Raw genomic sequence first — 18,478 nt, 5'->3', positions numbered from 1 at the left:
TGAGGCCCAGAGTTTGCTGCTCTCCCCCAGTGCCATGAAACTGGTGTCACTGGAATGTACCCTAGCTTGACAGGAGCAATAATTCATTGAATTCCATCTCCCCTCCTTGCCCTCTGCTGCAGGTGTTCTTGGAGATTTCACACCCCAGAATCAGGTTTGTCACCAGTGTAGGGCTTAAAAATGCATCTGGAAATGCAGTCTGTGTTCCTGGGACCTCCCAGGATGGCACACAAACAACTTCTCAGCTGGTGAGTCCCCACATCCCTGTCCTGATCATTTTGAGGGTGAAGGGTGGTCCCGGAGCTGTCAGAAACTGCTGTGGGGAAGCTAAGAAAGTGATGCCAGTGGAGGCAAGCCCATGCTTAATTCAGGTGCCAAGGGCTTGCTTGCAAACAACCTCAGCATCATGGACAGGTGGTGGCTCCAGTGGCATGTACAGGGCAACCCCAGCTGGGCAGGGGGCGGCATAGTTGGAGATGCTTAAAACAGTCACCTGCTGGTGCGTGACTGCCCAGCTGAGTGGCTGCTCCCATCAGAGAGACTACAGACCAGGGAAGGCAAGTCAGTGACCTGCCCATGGGGCTGAGAGTAAGCCCTGGACTAAGACAGCTCTGCCACAAATACTCATTGACAGCGTTTGCTTTCTGGTTTTTTTGACCCAGAAGTCCTCTGTCAGCAGTGCTGGAAACAGGCTGGGTACAGGAGCTGCAAGTGTGAAACTAATTCAGAAGAGGTGCTGGAAACTGATCCTGATGGCATGTTTGGAAACACTTTCCCCAAGCCGAAAAAGAAAGAATTTTCTAAAACGGCTGAAAATTAATTTGCCACATCTGCAAAGACTGGCTTGTGGGTTGCCTGTCCCTGAAAGTAGCTAAGGAAGTGCTACAGTCAGCAACATTTCACTTTAAATGGCAAAAGCTAATTTGCCCATGGGCGACAGCAAGTGCCAGGTATACTACCAGTTGCTTTAAATCCTGAAAATACAAACATTTGAATTGTTAAAGCTCCATGTATTTGCACAGTCCAAAAATACAGTCTTTTTGGCCAAAATAAAGCTGGTTTTGGAATCAAGAACAGCTTGTAATTAAAGCCAACATTATGAGAATCTGTAACTGATCAGCTCTGAACAAATTATTTGGCTACCTGAAGAGAATCAAAAGCCTTTTATTTTTTTCAGAAAGAGACTCAAAGCAGAAAACAGTAACTGCTCATAAAGAGGAAACAATACAGACAAATTAAAACAGGCAAACACTTGACCTCAGTATTGGATGAGCATGTGCAAACGTGGAGAAGATAGGACTCATTTAGTTTCATGAACAGTCCAATCACTGCTTATGACATAAAATTAGACTATTTGTTTAAAAAAGAGCTCCAAAAACCAAGAAGATCTTATGCCATTTACCTTAACACTCCTCTGTAATACACTTGACGAGAGGGATTTTGTTTTATTTTTACTGAAACAAATCCAATAGATTTACAGGGATGATTGCAATAAAATTACACACATGGTGAAGGAAGGCTTAGCTTAGCTAAGCAGCACAGCTCCGCCATTTTCAGCTGGAAAGGAAAAGTCTTAAAGGCATGACTCCTGCAAGGCTAGTTAGTCAAACAGTACCAGATAGATGTGTGGGATTCACCTTCTGCTTTGGTTATGAATGAAAGGAGTCATCCTGGAGTTTGCTAAAGGTTACTTTTGCCTAAAGAAGTCCAATCAAGATGAGGTTAATGTAACCCTGCTCAGGTCTGCTGTGCTTTGAGGAGGAGATGTGTGCAATGAGAGGGAAAAGAAGCTCAATGAAAGCCAGGTTGCACAATGATGACCAATGTATGTTTGGGTGAATTCAGTTTGTCATGAGACACTTTGCTTTGGTACAAAATGATGCTATGGTCTCTGGTGGACACTGGGATCGAGTTTTCAGTATTTTCATTTTTCCAGGAACCTCACCAATAATATCCTTCACACAGTCCACATGAGGAGTAAATATCACTATTTTTACCCTCCAGACAGGAAAGCAAAGAGCAATCTGACTGACCTCTAAAGAGTGGACTGTATCTGTGTTTTAATGGCCCTGGGAGCATCTGCCTTTCCTTAAATTGCACGAGATTTAATAGCAGCCCAAAGGGAGCCAGGTGTGACAGCGTGTGACAGTGAGCAGGGTGTGCCACCATCTACTCACAAGAAGACAAATCCAAGGCAGAGAAATTTCTTCATTCAGCAAAGGCTAAAATGTGTATTTGTGTCTCCTTCTTCTTGGCAAATTTTTGAAATATGTTTGAATGCTTACCTAAAGAAGGACCCCTGTGGTAGGCATGCTACTGTGCTTATATACTTCATAACTTGCCTTAGGTCTAGAAAAATCAAAGAAGCTCAGGTTTTTCCAGTGTTTCTGTATGACCTCCCCATCAGGTATCACGTATTGGTATGCATAAATGCACCATCTGATGGAGTAACCGGAAACCCAGACCCATGTTCAGACCAGCTTTGACTAACTCAACAGCCTCCTGTTGCCCCTTCTCCTTCGGGGTAGGGCAGAGGGAGGGGTTCAGGAAGTAGGACCCGTAGGGAGGTGGTTGAGTCACCTTCCCTGGAGGTGTTTAAGGCACAGGTGGATGAGGTGCTAAGGGGCATGGTTTAGTGTTTGATAGGAATGGTTGGACTCGATGATCTGGTGGGTCTCTTCCAACCTGGTTATTCTATGATTCTATGATTCTATAATACAGATCAGATCCATCACACAGATGCACTGCTCATACGCAGCTCGTGGCAAGTCATCCCCTCCTGCCAGTCTGTGGGCATCACTTCCCTCATAGGGCTACAAAAGCCTCAAGCCTAACAAAAATGTCTCTTGTATCTACTGCACTGAAGACCACAGATTCAAAGCCTGCCCTTAGCGACCCATGCATTTCAGAAATAGTTCCAGGAAGACTAAAAGAAACTGTTGTCCAAGTCATACGTACAGATGCAAGTACTGTGTTGTATGATTAATAAGGTAGTTTGTTTCACCAATTAAAATTCATCCAGAGGGCTTTTTTTAATAGTCAGACTCATCACTGGCAAAAGTCTTTTTGAACACATCTGCAAGGATTATGCTCAAAGTTCAGTGTTGTGACTTCTTGGTTTTGCTTTGCTTTCAAAAATGGTTGATGAAAACCATTTCTGTAAACTGACAGCACCAGCCAGAACACACATACAGAAACAAGATAGCAGTTTCATACGGGAAATATTTCCGCTTTCGTTTTTATTTTTATGAATACATATACAAGAGATGCATAATCTTCCATTATCCAGGCTTAAAAGTAACAGGTTCTTTTGGTTTGGTGGTTTTTTTCCAAAATAGCTTGAAGAGGAAAACAAAAAAAAAAGATGAAGGACGTGCAACATATCCAAACCATACCATTGAAAACCTCACTAAATTACTGCTGAAATGTAAACATGTGGAAGGATGTGTGTGTGTATTGTCCTGTACTGTAAAAGCCTCACCTAAGGTATTTATGTATAGGAATAAACAAATGCTTTAGCATAACCAGTGATTCCTCTGTGCACACTCTGTTAACATTTCTGAAATACTGAGAGAATAAAATCTGGGACTTATATAATTTTCAGTCCTTGGCAACAATGTCTTTAAATGCAGGGGGGAAACGAAGAAGAATCTGTTGACAAGAAAATTTACTTCCTTACTAAGATGGTTATATTAGCAGAATGCTGCAGGATTCAAACAGCTTCCAATAGAAGAGATGGGGATACATACTTACATGTATGTATTTAAAGTAAAAATGCTTATTTTATAAGAGAAAGGAAGATTTGTCAAGATAACATAAAATGAACCACTCTAAGACTAGCTTCCAGCAAAACATTTTGCTTTATTGGATCTATTTGCTAGCTACAAGTCAAGCTGACAACTGTCAAGCTTTTTAACTTTTCATATGGTAGTCTATAAGAAATGTTTCATGCAACGTCTACAATGCTAAATACAGGGTAAATAACTGGGATTAAACAGATGAGGAATAACAGACTATTATGATGATGAATAACAACACAATTATGTACATACAGCCATATTATATTCTCATGTCTTCACAGTAATGTGCAAATGTGACAAATATGGCTTTCTTTTTTATTTCTAAAGAAAGTAAGATAGAATTATACAGAATAGCGTTTTAAAATGTTTTGGATTTCACCTTTTCGTGAAATCTGCTCAAACTTTGTTACCTTAGAGTTGAGGAGCCACCCCAGCATGGAGGTGTAGTTCAGGTGTATTTCCAGAAGAGGGCATAGATTCCTAAGGCACAATATTAATGTTAGACATTTTTAATTTAAGTCATGCTATTTTATTTTAGTTTTGGTGGTTTTAATTTTTTTTTGGTTATATGAAATAATAGTTGCTGCTAGTTATATAATAAGTGATTGATTGTAAAAAATACGATGTTAAAGGCTACACTACTTGCCTACCTGTAGCTCCAGAAACATTAGCTAATCTGAAAACACACTATACAGCGCTGCATATTAAACCTTTGCGGTTTTTTGGTAATATTCTTTTTCATACATGTAGCAGAGAGTTATAAGGCTTCTGCGGAATAATAACATTATAACTGAACAATTATTTTACACTCCTCCATAATGGTATTTACAGTTACTATAACTCGTCATTTGGTAAATAACATGTATCTTGTATGCATCCTTCTTGCCTATCTAAAGTGCTTGCTTAACTGCATGAGGAAAGAAAATGCATACCTGCTTTAGGTGCAACAAACCCTCAAAAGAAGCAGCTGAAATATTTGTTGTGAATCTGAAATGCATTCTCAAAAATTGAAATTATTGCTAAATTCAGTGCCTTCACTAGGCAATCATCTATATTATTTGTCATATATAAATATATGCACATATACTAGTATGTATGTACATGCATACACATTCATCTATCCTGTAATAGATAGATTTCAATTTTTTGTCCATCAACCTTTTTTATTTTGTGCTATTCAACTCACTTGTGCTATGACTGAAGTCAGATTAAAATCAAAATCTTAACATGCTACTACTAACAACCCTATGATTCATTAGCACATAATAAAGACAATATGCAAAAGAAAGCTGAGATGACAAATCAGGAGGCTTTTGAAACACACTGTCAATAAGGCAACAGGCTGTACATTACAGCACAGGAAAAGCTGAGGAAATTCTGGAATTCATAAACACTTCTTACTGGAGTAGGGATTGCTCTCCCTACTTTGTTGCGGAGTCTTACACTTTTTTCCAAATGTCACTCTCCAGAATGCAAGCTTCTGTACCTACCAACACTTTTAACGGTAGCAAATTCAAAGCTTATTAAAAATGCCCTGATGCCACAACCTGGTAAAATAAGGCACTTCCAGGGCTGTATTCCAGTGGTGCCATACCAAAAAGAATAGCACTGGGAAGAAGCACTCAGATTTTGTTGAGTTTCCTAGTTTTGTCCCATGAAATGCGCCATCTCGGAGCGTACTCCCTTTTTCTTTTGAGATGATTTTCTTTAAAGAAGCCATTTCATCAGTTGAAGCTGTGGAGCTACTTCTTTGTAAGCAAGAGGTAAATTTTCGGTTCCTGACATTCAGTAAGGTGGAAGATCAGAGTGGTACCAGACATCTTCAGTTTATTCAGTATCTCTCTACTTGAGTTGACACACCAGCCAAGTCAGAAGTGTGTGTGGATTTCATACCAGGCCCAAATTGAAAGCTATGAATGGACATTGGTACTGGAAAGGTCATTTCTTATGATTTCATTTACTGCAAAGAAAAAAGAAAAGAGAAAAGGAAACGATTAGCATCTCACTGCTGCAGGTCAGTCTCTTCAGTACACAGCCCTCCCAAACCTGCATCCATTCCTTGAGGGCTTCAGTACAGCTCTAAACAGTAAGCATAATATCATATGATAGCTAGTGTAGGCTGATCACAGTGCAAAACAGCAGGATTAAACAAAGTTATTAACATGCTAAATACTGTGTAAAACCAGACATCACAAAACCAGCAGCAGCCTGGATCCTTGATTGCATCAAACATATTTAACATTTCAAATCAGTTTCAGACACAACATTTCATTTGCTCTAGGATCTGTCTTGGAAACGTAAAGCAGAGAGAACTAGAGGAAATCCTAGAATAATCTACTTCTGCCATAAAGAAAGCTGTTTGGAAAGTACGTTAGCCTTGATAGGTGCTGATGGCAGAGAGCTGCTAGCCACAGAATCTGAGTATGCGCAGCTGCAATGCCTAGATAGAATGCCTAGATTTTTTCCACTGTGGGATGATATTGGGAGGGGGGGGGCAGAAAGAAGAAAAAGAAGAAGAGTAGAAACTGCTGCATGCTTGCCCATTCCCTGGAGCTGGTGTAAGAGACCAGTATATGTAAATATATACCCTCCTTTTGTGGTGACCCACACACTGGACACATACTCTTCACTCCTATCTGCATAGACAGATTGGAGGGATGAGCAAGTTAAAACCCTTCCTAAGAGTCAGAGAAAAGAATAAAGTCTGCTATCTCAGCATCAGCCAGTCAGACTGCATCTGCACTGATAAAGTGTTGTTTTCTGCATTCACGAGTCTTCTTTCATTCTTTTCCCCCTCCCCTGCAGACCATCAAGTAATAGTTTCCCACACTCCAATTATGTCCATTTATCAGCTTGTGATTTTTGGCAGATGGACAGGAAATGACTGAACCTGGCAAAGGCCATCTACAGTAGACTACACAACATCCCTCTTATTTCCACTCCACCTCCCTGCTGCAACTGCCACCACCCGATTGACATGAAGATAGATAAAATGCTATCAGTAAGGCTATCATCGCTTCTGAATTTCCCCAACATTACTGTGAGTGGGAAACACATGCCCATGTCATGTAAGCACTACGGAAAAGCCTGCATTTTCCTTTCCTTGTGGGTTGCTGTTCACAGCCATCCAGATAACTTCATGTGTTTAATGGAAAAGACCAAGCCTGTCCAAAACCAACTTCCTGAAAAAAGAAGATGGGGGTTTCTTTTAGTGTTGTTTGTTTTCAGTTTTTGTTTTAGTTCTTTTTTTTTCCCCTGCAAACCCATTGCCCATTTAGTAATTGCAACATATGAATCAGTCAGGATTTGTGTCACAGGTCCTGGCCACCAAAACCACTTCTACCAATGGATACGCGAACTGTACTTCAGAAAGGAAATATCAGTTGTACTTGTAACTACCTATTTATGGCAGCAAACTAAGAGCGGCATGGAAATGAGATGTGAAGTTCTTTCTCTTTAGAGTGCTGTGGAGTTCATCTTTAATATTACCAAACAGCAGAAAAAAATTCAAGCAAGTCCTGCTCTGAAACAAAGGCTGCCCTGCACATATCTGAACGCAGCAAGAAGTGCTACCCAATTTACAAGCTGCAAGACTCTGGACAGCTTTCGGGACTAAGTCTCTGCCTTGAATGCAAACAGTGCACTTCTGTGGGGTGATTTTTGCGTGACGTTTTTATAAAGATAGTTCCATGGGTAAACATCTCAAAGCAGCATTGAATATGCAGCAAAAATACACAGTGGTATCTTGGTGTTAAGCATAACCACGAGAATAATTCCTAATATGGGTCAGAGATTGACGGTTTTGCTAACTTTCCCTCAAATTTTCTGTTACACCAAATAAAATTAAGATACTACTGAAGGAAATCTTCAGTCAATGTACAAGCAGTGCTTAGAAATATTAAATAACTAATCTTCACAGGGTTTCTGTAAAATGTGAATATAAGTATCACCGGTAATTCACAGATTTGAACAGGGAGGTGGAAAAACAGAGGAGCTCCCCATCTCAGTCAGGATTAGCACTCAGGTATCTTGAGTTTCAGATGAAAGCTATAGCACAAGCTGAGGTAATCTTGCTTGATTGATTCAGTAAAACTTTCAAAATGAACATCCTCCAGCCTGTCAGACCATGCATTTCTCTACTAAAGCATTTAGCAAAAGTATTTCAGAAGCAACTTGATGACATGAGGGTCTAAGAGCCAAAGGTCCATCTCCAAAATCAGCTTAGGCACCCAAGAGGCTGCCCTTCCCAGCCACACTAGGTATACTCAGCTGACTCCTCTGTCACTCAAGTGCTGTAGGACATATGGTTTACCCTAGAGAGGATATGACTTTTTCTTTCAGACAGGAGACCAATTGCCCTTGGCTCACCCATGAGACCACTACGGTCCTATGGTCATGGTCTCTCCAGATCTCAGCACCCAAACTAATAATTTCCCAGCTGAAATCACTGTTGATTTTTTTATTGACCCCAACAGGATATAGAATAGACCTTTGGCTTTCTTCTTATTTTTATTATGTGTTACTTACTTAACAGAGGTGAACTTCTGCTACCTTGATGAGCAGCAGTCAAGTTTGGTATCCTTGTGTAACAATATCTGAGGGCTGTTCAGAAACAGTCACTACGCAATGTTAGTATGGAATCACCAGCTTAACCTCAACCAAACTGTGTCCACTGCCACCAAATCTCACAATTAAATGGGGCCAAAATAACCAAAAATTCAACATCTCCCTCATCCATGGCAGTCCATGCACACATCTTTATTTCACTGTCACTTGTTCCCACTTACCCACCACAGTGCTGTAAATGCAAAAATTCCCAATGATACAGTGGAAAATATCTACAGAGAGGGAAAAGGCTGCAAGCATAAGGCCCAGTGTTAAGTAATATATGATCCAGCAAAGCAGCCAATGTTGTGGAGGCAGACCCCTAGCAGAGAGCACTAAATATGAGAGCTGAAAGGGGAAGTGTGCTGAGAGTGGGTTTTCCCATGCTGCCCACCGAGGCACCTGAGGCCGGAAGGAAAGCCCGCCAGTGGGTGGGAACAGGGGAAAACCAGGTGGCAAGCATACACAAAGTGCACTGGTAGAGCTCTGCTAAAGTGTCCTGTATGTCTGCCTGTACCAGTGTTGCATTTACCTCAAGAGCAGCAGGCAATTCTTTGGGAAATATCATAGCAATCAGGCACATTGTCAGTGATGCTGTCTCAGTACATCTTTACTCTGCCAGAAGGCTTAGTGGACGAGAGGAGATCTGCATCCCTGTTTCCAGTGAACTTTGATGACCCTTCTTCCATTAGATTTTCTAATAATCTTCTGAACCCGTTTTGGCCTTCATGGTTTACTGCAGCAATGAGTTCCACAGTTTAAGAATGTGCTCATGGAGAAAGTACTTGTGTTTTCGTTTTAAATTTGTTTCTTGATAACTTCATTCCTATGTTGTGTGAAGGAGCTCACTGTTCTCCGTTCACTATCTCCTTTACCATGCATCACATCCCTTCCTTGTAGTATCCCCAGGGCTCCATTTGGTCCCTTGGTCCTGTAGGACCAGTGCAGAGAGGTAAGATAAACTGCTCGTGCAGAGAAAATACGTGGCATTTTTCTATCAGTTCCCACCTTTCTAGCGAAATATTTATTATATAATTGAGGAGAGTCGGCTAGTGGCTGCCTTGGATGCTCAAGTTTTGGCTTACAAACCTGTTACTCCAAAAGGATTATGCGCACTCCACAGAAGAGCAGTAATTCAGTGCAGGCAGAATTTTTGCCTGGGTTTGAGTTTCATTCCTAACGCAAATACTGGTCTTTAATTCATTGTTGCATGGAAACACATCCATTCATGTCTGTACTACTGTTCCAGGAGTAGTTGTTTTGAATGAGTTCAATATTTTTCAAAGAAAGATTGCAAAGGTGTTACAGTCATTTTTAAAACAAAATAAAAATGAGAACTCAAAAAGACCCATTTTATAGACAGGACAGACAAGACCTAAAATATTGCTTGCTTTGCTGGAGGCCCTACATACAGTTTAGCAGCAGATTTGGAATAACATTCAAGTTGTTTAATTTTCAATGCCTAGAACAGCACAACACTTCCCTTAAAGCAACAGGTTGATCCCTATCAGATCAAACAGCTGAGTACAATGATTTGCAGCACCTTTGTCATCAGATTTTTTGCCACTGTTTTTCTGCTGGCTTTGGGGACGGGAGCCACTGAAGCTTTTATGGCTAACACCTACAGTTCCCCACAATGCCTTCCCTCAACTGGTATTTTCCATTGTCATGTTCAGCTTTTCCACTGACAGAAAGCAAAAATAAATAATAATGCTGAGAAACTCAAGAAACACGTGACCAGTCTACCTGTTAAAGAGCCTGAAAGAGGAACCTTTCCTTTGCTAAATAGCAGATGATGAGGTAGCAGGATGTGGTGAGCAGTTGCACCACATTTTAGTCTAATGAGGAGTTTTTTCTTGTATTTAATTTTACTTTAAAATGCCCTTGCAATGGAAACTTTTGCTTTACTAATTAGCAAAATCAGTGTCTTACCAATGCAACAGTTTGGGTTCCTACACAAACAGGACAACCGGATATATCTGAACAAATGGGGTTCCATATATAGATGTGAGCTTCATAGGAAATGGAATATTTGGAACATTTGGTGGTTGTATGTGAACTCCATCAACTCGCAAAACTTTAGATTTCTACAGACTTCTACTTTCCTTGTATCTGACTACTAATATGGGTAACATTGTGGACTTCTGCTTTAACAAAATACCCATTCTTCTGAGATAAAGTTCTACCTTCAGTCTCAGATATTGGTCTCACTCAGATCAAAGAAACTACTAGGCCAGCAGTGCAGGGAGTGGCGAGAAGGCATATGCAGGGTGATTCCACCACTGGGGAGCTCTTTGGGGCCACAAATATGAGATCTGGGAAGACTTCACACTCACAAAGGTAAATGTTTTCCAAGAGTGTGAAAAAATGGAAGGTGAACTCACAGTCAGGGTCAGACCCAGAATTGCAAAGAGCTGAGTCTACAGTTTTGGGACCGAATGATGGCACTTTGAAAACATATCCCACCTTTGTTCATGTTGTTAGTGGCAACATTAAGGTTCCAGTTTCTGGCCAGGTTAAGCTGCTGTCTTTTCACATATCACACATCAAATGCTGCAGAAGTCAATGACCATCTTTCCACTGACTTCAGTCCACTTCATCAGCAGCCCAGAGAGCTTTCTACAAGGAGACTGAGTAGCAGAGTTGTGGGGTGCATTTACTGTTGCACTACTTTCCGATAGTACACTATTCTTTCACAAGTGAGCTTCGTGGTTCCCTGCTCCACTCTTAATTTTAAGGGACGTGATAGAGTTAATGCAAATGCGCACTGAGAGGTTTTATGCACAGTTGACACCTTGTGACTCACTAGATGTGTATGGGTCCCTGTTCCTGCATAAATAGTGACAGCATCAGCTCAGTTTCTTCAGGTTAGTTTTTGTTTCCTCATCAATAAGAACCACGTGGCAGATCCCAAGACATCTAGGCCATTGGGGTCATGTCAAACTTTTCCACAGCTGACTAACCAACATTTGCTTGTTACTTTACCTCCACCTGTGACCACTGGGGACCATTATCTCTACCATGGGGCAGCACTGAAGCAAGAGGTTCAGCTGCCGTAACGGTCTCTTGCTGAAAAGGCAAAAAAGCAACCTGCTCTGACTGATGCATATGTCATGAAAAGTACAAGTAATACCAGCTACATCTTTCAAGCTACATGTATGAAAAGCCTGTGTGAAATAATGCCCGGATTCCAATGTGCCCAGACAATAATGCTTCATCTTTCAGATGGGTGTAACTGCACAACCAATGCAGTGCCATGTTTGGATACCACATTTGTACCATGTTTGATGTGGGTCACATTGCACATCTAGGTGCAGTGACTCCCAGGGCAGGGATCTCTCCACAAATCTCATTACAGAGGGTGGACATAAACCCTAAGTGCTCCGAATTTCCACTGTTGGCAACAGCTCATTGTTCACGAGCATCATGGAGGGGGAACTCTACTTTCCTCTCCAAGGGTACAGCTCTGACCACACTGTCACTATTCAGCATATAAACAGGGACAGGGAAACGTAACTCTGGAGTCTATCAGTTTGATGCTGACACCATACTACCTGTAGTAATGCTTCATAGTACGACATTAATTTTGCTGCCTCTAATTACTGCCCTTGGATTTTTCCACCAGCAATGCCACATCTTGCTCCATCAGGCTCCTGTGCTCTTGTACGCCCTTCATTTCAGATGAAATGCCACATGTTGGCATCACTGAAGAATTCTAAGTCACAAATTAATGCAGGGGAAGCAGAAATACAGGAGGAAAAAAGTGTTTTATCTTATTTCCATGTACAGATTTTATTTAAAGAGAAAAATGGCTAAATATAGACATATATAAAGCAAGGAACAAAATGAAGCTACTGGTATTAGCTCCAACACAAGAGTGAAATCCTAAAGTTTTTATCAGGATACCTACTTCCTCATTACTAATAAGCAGCAGTGGTTTCTGACATATAAAAGCTACAGCAAACAACACAGAATCATTACTTAAATAACTGAAAAAAACAGGGCTATCTTAGAGAAATTCTTTTTTTAAAAGCAAGTAAGCATTGTCCTGTGAACAAGGAAAAAAATCAGAAAATAGTGTTACAAATTCCTGAGGTGACAGCCTGTCATGCAAAACTATAGATCACATTAAAGCTTACTGAATTAAAAACTAAACCAAACAAGACATGTGAAGCAATGGAAAATATAACTTCACATGTTCCATAAAGAAGTCAGATCTTGTATTACCTCAGGTGTCCTGGATGCATTTAAACCTTAAACTTATTTTTATCTGTTTAATCATAATAAGACACCACCACAGGGTATGCTATTTTTGGAGATAGTGAATAGGACAGTGGAGCAAGTGAGTGACAACAAGTAGCAGGTTTTAATAAAACATGATTCTCCCATATGAGTGCCTTGGAATGATAGATAGTATTGTTATGCATGACAGTTATTAACATGGAGTCATTTTCTACCTGCTCTACTCCCTGCCTTGTTTAGCTCAACAACTCCAAATAACACAAAATCTCCCACAGTGGCTGCACTGCGGAGGGCTAATGGAAAAGGTTCCTTGCTGCAGTGTGATGACAGCACTGTGTGACAGTAATTTAACTGGGGCTTTGACTAGGTGCCCAGACTAAATTAGTCCCATCCTATCACACCAAAACTCCTGGTTTGGATTTTTTACATCCCTCCCATATGTAACCCCGGGAAAGCCCCGCATCTCTTGCTCTGCAAACACTTAGGGATGAATTCCGTGGCTGCTAAGAATTAGCAGTACTCTGGGGTCTGAACTTTAGCTCATTTTTACTCCCAGTCTGAGGGTAGTTGCACTTGACCTCGTTTAGCTTTTATACCAAAGAATCAGAGACTCAAAAGGAATTTTCAGTAGCCCTCAATGAGGCCAACCTTGCCTGGAGTGGCTGGAGTTACGGCTGCAGTGTCTGCAGGATCTGTCCCGGTATGATGCAAGCCACATTTGACACACACATACACACGCGTGTGAGGGTAGGGCTGGGCAACGGACAAATAAACCACATTTTAACCAAAATTACGTGTTTACGTTCCTAAGAGCATCTGTAAGGGAAACAAAACAGACATATTTTACGTTTTACACAAAATTTCCACATGACAGAAGAACTATGCAAATGCTACCTAAGGCAGCCAAAGCCCACGGCTGGTACTGCTGGAAGCTTTGTGGGTACCAGTCAGGAAGGAATAAGGAAGAACATGCACTGCTTTGCTAGAGACAACAGAAATTTGCCCCTGCCATAAAAAATGCAGTAATGCAAACTGATCCTGGCAATTAACTTTACTTTCCAGTTTGGCACTCAACAGTAAAATAGTGCTCTTGGACCCCAGTATGCAAAGCTCATGAATTATGCCCTGAAGCATGACAAGAGTGGATTCAAAATCAAAACAATATTAAAGAAATTCTCTATTTGCCTGTTTTTGAGTCTCCAGCCATCCCTGGCAGTATTTATTAAACCCCAAGTGTAACAGGAGTGAAAATTCCTTTATCCCTTTTTACTCTAATGTTTCCAATCTCATCCCACAAGGTTTGCTGTACCTCACAACTGGGAATTAACCGCAGTGCCGGGCAACCCTTGAGATGCGAGGCTCTCAAAGCATCCCACAGCTAGAAGGGCAAGGTTAAAGCCCTCCTGATGGCCCCAAGGGCTGGCAGCTCCCAAAGCTTACAGGCAGTGAACAGGAGACAGTGAGTGGGTCTGGACTATGCTGCAAAGCCCTCAGCCCAGTGATGGCGGCTGCTACTTAAGCACCTCCTGCCCTGCCAAAGGAGCCTCCCACGCACACAGATCCAGTCCATCACGAACAATTTCTGCTGGCAGCAGGCACCAGCCTATTGGACCTTACACACCAATCTTGTATCAGGCCAGACCTTTCCACACAATTCAAGAAGGGGTTTCTCCATATGCTGGAAAAACAACAGATCAGCTTCGCAAAAAAAAAAAATTTCTGGGAGTACAGGGGGATAAATGGGAGTTAGAGAGGATCCATAATCTCTTTGACTTACTGATTACAGAGTTTAAAAAAAAAAAAGGCGAATCAGACTGAATTTCTGTATCAATTATACAATTATTAATCATCTTGGAAGCTTCTCCAACGTTGCACGTAATGAGCAATTCATCAAAGCATATTAGGTGCCACAGAAGTTGCATTCAATATAAAGGGGTCATTAAGTTTCTTGTAATTGCACATTACTGAAGCTTTTGTTAGCTCTAAATCAAATCAATGGGATGTGCACGTATGCTCTTTAATTGACTTTATGAAATAATAATGTGGCCCATAGTGATCATCCAGAATCCTCCAAAATGAGCCACATTGCACTGCTGTTCATAAAAAAACTAGATCAAGTGCAGCTGGTCATATAAAACAATGCAAAGAAATAATGAATGGAAGAAGTAAAGGAGCATCTTGGGTCACGCAATGCTGAGTGCCATTTTCTTTTGACAGCAGAGAATGGCCGAAACATTAAGCTCTTCTTCAACTCAAACAGCCCCAAATCCTGATGGCCTTCAGTAGGAGTAACATCAGGTCTCAACACCAAAAATGACCTGGAGATAAGTTAAAATAGGATCTATCTTATCTTTTCCTGATCATGGAGAGTTTGTTTTTTTTTAAATGGACCCTAATTGCCCAATTATCATGGCCATGATCAGCACCTCTTTCCTTTATAGCCCTTCTCATCAGCAAACCTCAAAGTGCAGCTAAACAGAGAAGATCAATGCTGTTAATAACATCACCTAGCAAATAGGGTGCTGAGGCAGGGACAACACTAAGATGCTGCTGCATATACAGTACATGATGTGCTGTTTTGGAGGGTGACTACTGTTGGGCCACATTCCTACCTAGCCTGTGGTGAAGGCTCAGGTTTGTTTGCTAACCCCTAATTCACAGGATTTTTGCTCCAGCAGATAAAATTATCGCTGTTTGACTCAGTGAGTGGCCACATGCTGCTTTTTGGAAGAGAAAGCATGGGTGGGCTTAATATATTTTTTCATGTGTTTGATAAGGGAAAAGTATTTTACATGTGAGCCTGCTGGGGGCTAGTCTGGGAAAGGTAATGCCAGCTGAAGGAAATCCTTAGGTGATGGAACACGGCTGCTAGTCTCCAACAGTGGGCACCAAAGCAGGGCTAGCTCTGGGAATCTGCACTGGTGGCTGCAAAGAGTCTGCAAGATAAAAATTATGCAGGCAAAATGACCACAACCACAATGTAAGCTGTACATAATGCCACAGGATTTTACTTCTAACCAAGGCAGCATCTGTTGCTGAAGAACACTGCAGTTCAAAGAGGAATGCATGTACTGTCTGTGGCAGCTCTTTGGAGAAGGATACTGGCAGTGATTAGTGATACTCTTGCATTGGTTTTACACCACACTAACTACATCGGGTAAAGAACTCCTCATGACAGAACTCCCATCCAGTCTGGCTGGGAAGGTTTGACACAAAGGCTGATTTAGTGGAACTGCACTGGAGGTGAAGCAAGTTGGGCCACAGTCGGGGAACTACTAGCAGGGTGTTATTAGGTGCTCTCCCAGCACAGAAGACATGGCTGTGAAAACCACTGCATCCACACAGCTGCTGGACGCCAGTATTCCTTGGATGCTAAAACCACCTTTAGCAAGCACCTCAAATTAGAATAGCTGGTCCCAGTATGACAGAACTGTAAACATAGCAAAACATCTTTTCCTCTTTTCCCCCCTCCCACAGGCTGTGTTAAGCTGCAGAATGGCTCCTTAGGCTGGACTGACAGAACAACGTCAACAGAAAAAAACACCACATACAGCTGCAGAAATTCAGTAAGAATCAGTTGGGTTCGCAGGAAAGAAGTAACCTAACCCACTGTAGCTCCACACTTGACACAAGAAACATGCTGAAGCTCAGTATTCTCTGCTAGAGATGAAATTTATTCTGCCCCAAGAACAAAGCACGGCAATGGCTGTGGCCAGCACTAGAGAACTAGGATAAAGGCACTTGGGAAACACAAGGCTATAACATGCATCTCTCGAGGACATTTAAGGACCTGAAATTTTATTCAAAATGTTTGCATTACTCTTTCAAAACAAGCACTCATGATAGACTTCTTTTATGCCTTTTTTTGAGTACTTGGACTCCAAACGCCCAGCTTCTCAATACCTGAGAAATGACAGGGCGCTTCCATGGCCCAAGCTGTCATCTGGTAGCACATCCAGACTTCAGCAGGTATTTGACTTGCACTTTTCAGAGGTGCTCCAGGCAACAAAATGAGTGGAAAAGCTTTAAAAGTAATTCAAGAGCAGCTTTAAAAAATTTATTAATGCTACAATGAAGAAAACTGACTGCTTACGTGAGAGTCACTCAGGTCAAGTCAGCCAATTCAGATGAGGAGGTGAACGCATCGAGCCTAACAAAGCAGTTTTGGAAAATCCCAACTACACATTCATGCAACTCTGAGGGATAGGTGGCTCTCCACTCCCCAGGGAGTTCAGCCAGAACAGGCAAACCCCGAGACCTTGCTGTGGGCTGCAGATGTGCAATACCTGGCTCAATCTTAAGAAACATTGTTGTGATGAAGGTATGAACACAACTCAGGAAGCATTGTCATCTCCCACTGAAGACCCTGGAAATGCAATGCTTTCAAGGTCAATGCCGTAGGGACAGTAAAGGACATTTCACTGATGTGATGAAAGAAAAAACAGTGCAACAAAGGTTTTGATGAAAGGCTGCACAAACTGATTGTGGTTTGCTCCATGCAACAGCCTTTCTTGTGCACCACACCTTTTGTGAAACATCTCTGGTAGCTTCCATCTACACACATTTCTGAAATACTTTCACTCCAAACTGTTTTGAGAGGAAACTTTAAAAGAATGGAAACCTGGAAATTAATCGGGTGGAAACCTCCGTTTCCATTTTACAGAATAGGAAAAAAAAAAGAGAATTATAGAAACAATGCCCAACATTAACTGCTAAATAGGGAGATGAAAGATAAGCAAAGGTCAGCAACTGGAGGCACTTGTGTACTGCATGCATTTACCTGCATTTGGACACAGGTCTGAAAGATATGGGTCAGACCCAAATTTGCCATTCTCATTCAAAGCCACATAAACACATAGTTAGGAACCGGGTTTTGACAGATGAAAATTCTGTTTTCTTAAAAACTCACAAAATAAACACCTTGAAATTTTTTAAAAGTATGGACGAAAGGCTCTTCTGGTCAAGACAGAGCAAATATTTACAGGTGCTGGGGAGACACCATTTCCTCCCTTTAGGCTTCAACCCAGTGTCTGCCACATAATTTTATCCATTCAATGTTGGTTTTTTTTTCCAGACATCTGCCAAGAGGAAATAACTTTGCTGTATTGGGAGTCTGGGAATCCTAGAAAACAATCTTAAATCCATAAAATAATTTAAGTGCAGTTTTACTGAGCTGTTCAGTTCGATTCTGATTTTTATTACAATGTCAACAAGAGTTTAGTTTGTTTTAAAGTTTAGGTTCTTAAATCTGAGTGATATACGGTAGTTTACAGCTTGCTGGCAACAGCTACTGTGGAAAAAAAAATGGAAAGTGCATATAAAGGCAGTTCTAAGTCTGACATTGTGAAAGCAGGGAGCAGTGCCAAGAGCAGCAAACAGCATGGCTTTCCCAGTCCTGGCTGGCTTTAGGGACTGCTTGCTATTGACATCAGTCGCTATGGGATACATTTCCCTGCTCTAACAAATCTCATCTGGAGCCTGTAATTAAAAAAGAAATGTCTCAAAGTGTAATTTCTTTCCCTAAAACATTTACAGATGTTAACTAGATTGCTAATGGTATGAAATGTCTGTGGGCGGACATCTTCCTCCTTATCTGCTGTGTCAAAGAAGATTTCTTCATTAAAATCAGTTCTAAAGGTAGTATTGTTTCCACATATGTCTGTGTACAGAAGTGGTGGTCTTTTTCTAAACTGCTTGCTGAACTGAAAGGTTTGGAGGTGTTTTTCTTCATTGTTTCTTCTTTTTTTCTTTCCATTTAGAAGCTATTCCAGAGTCAGCATGATTTAAAAGGTGGCCAAAGTAGCTAAAAATGTTTTTGCTTAGTAGATTAG

At 41.3% G+C, this 18,478-nt stretch overlaps 1 protein-coding gene across 5 annotated transcripts in view; it reads right to left on the bottom strand.

Annotated features, from left to right (window-relative positions):
• Positions 1-3,204: 3,204 nt before the first annotated feature.
• The window catches only part of NFATC1 (nuclear factor of activated T cells 1), a 119,970-nt gene continuing 104,696 nt past the window's right edge, over positions 3,205-18,478 (bottom strand). For all 5 annotated transcript variants that reach the window (XM_069853770.1, XM_069853772.1, XM_069853774.1 and 2 more), the window contains one exon: positions 3,205-5,760. In XM_069853770.1, coding sequence (XP_069709871.1) covers positions 5,711-5,760 — 50 coding nt within the window. In that variant the 3' untranslated portion in view covers positions 3,205-5,710. The remainder of the gene's footprint in view (positions 5,761-18,478) is intronic.

This window comes from Phaenicophaeus curvirostris, chromosome 3, assembly GCF_032191515.1.
Source record: "Phaenicophaeus curvirostris isolate KB17595 chromosome 3, BPBGC_Pcur_1.0, whole genome shotgun sequence".
Lineage (NCBI taxonomy): Eukaryota > Metazoa > Chordata > Aves > Cuculiformes > Cuculidae > Phaenicophaeus > Phaenicophaeus curvirostris.
This window is presented reverse-complemented; position numbering and strand designations above follow the sequence as displayed.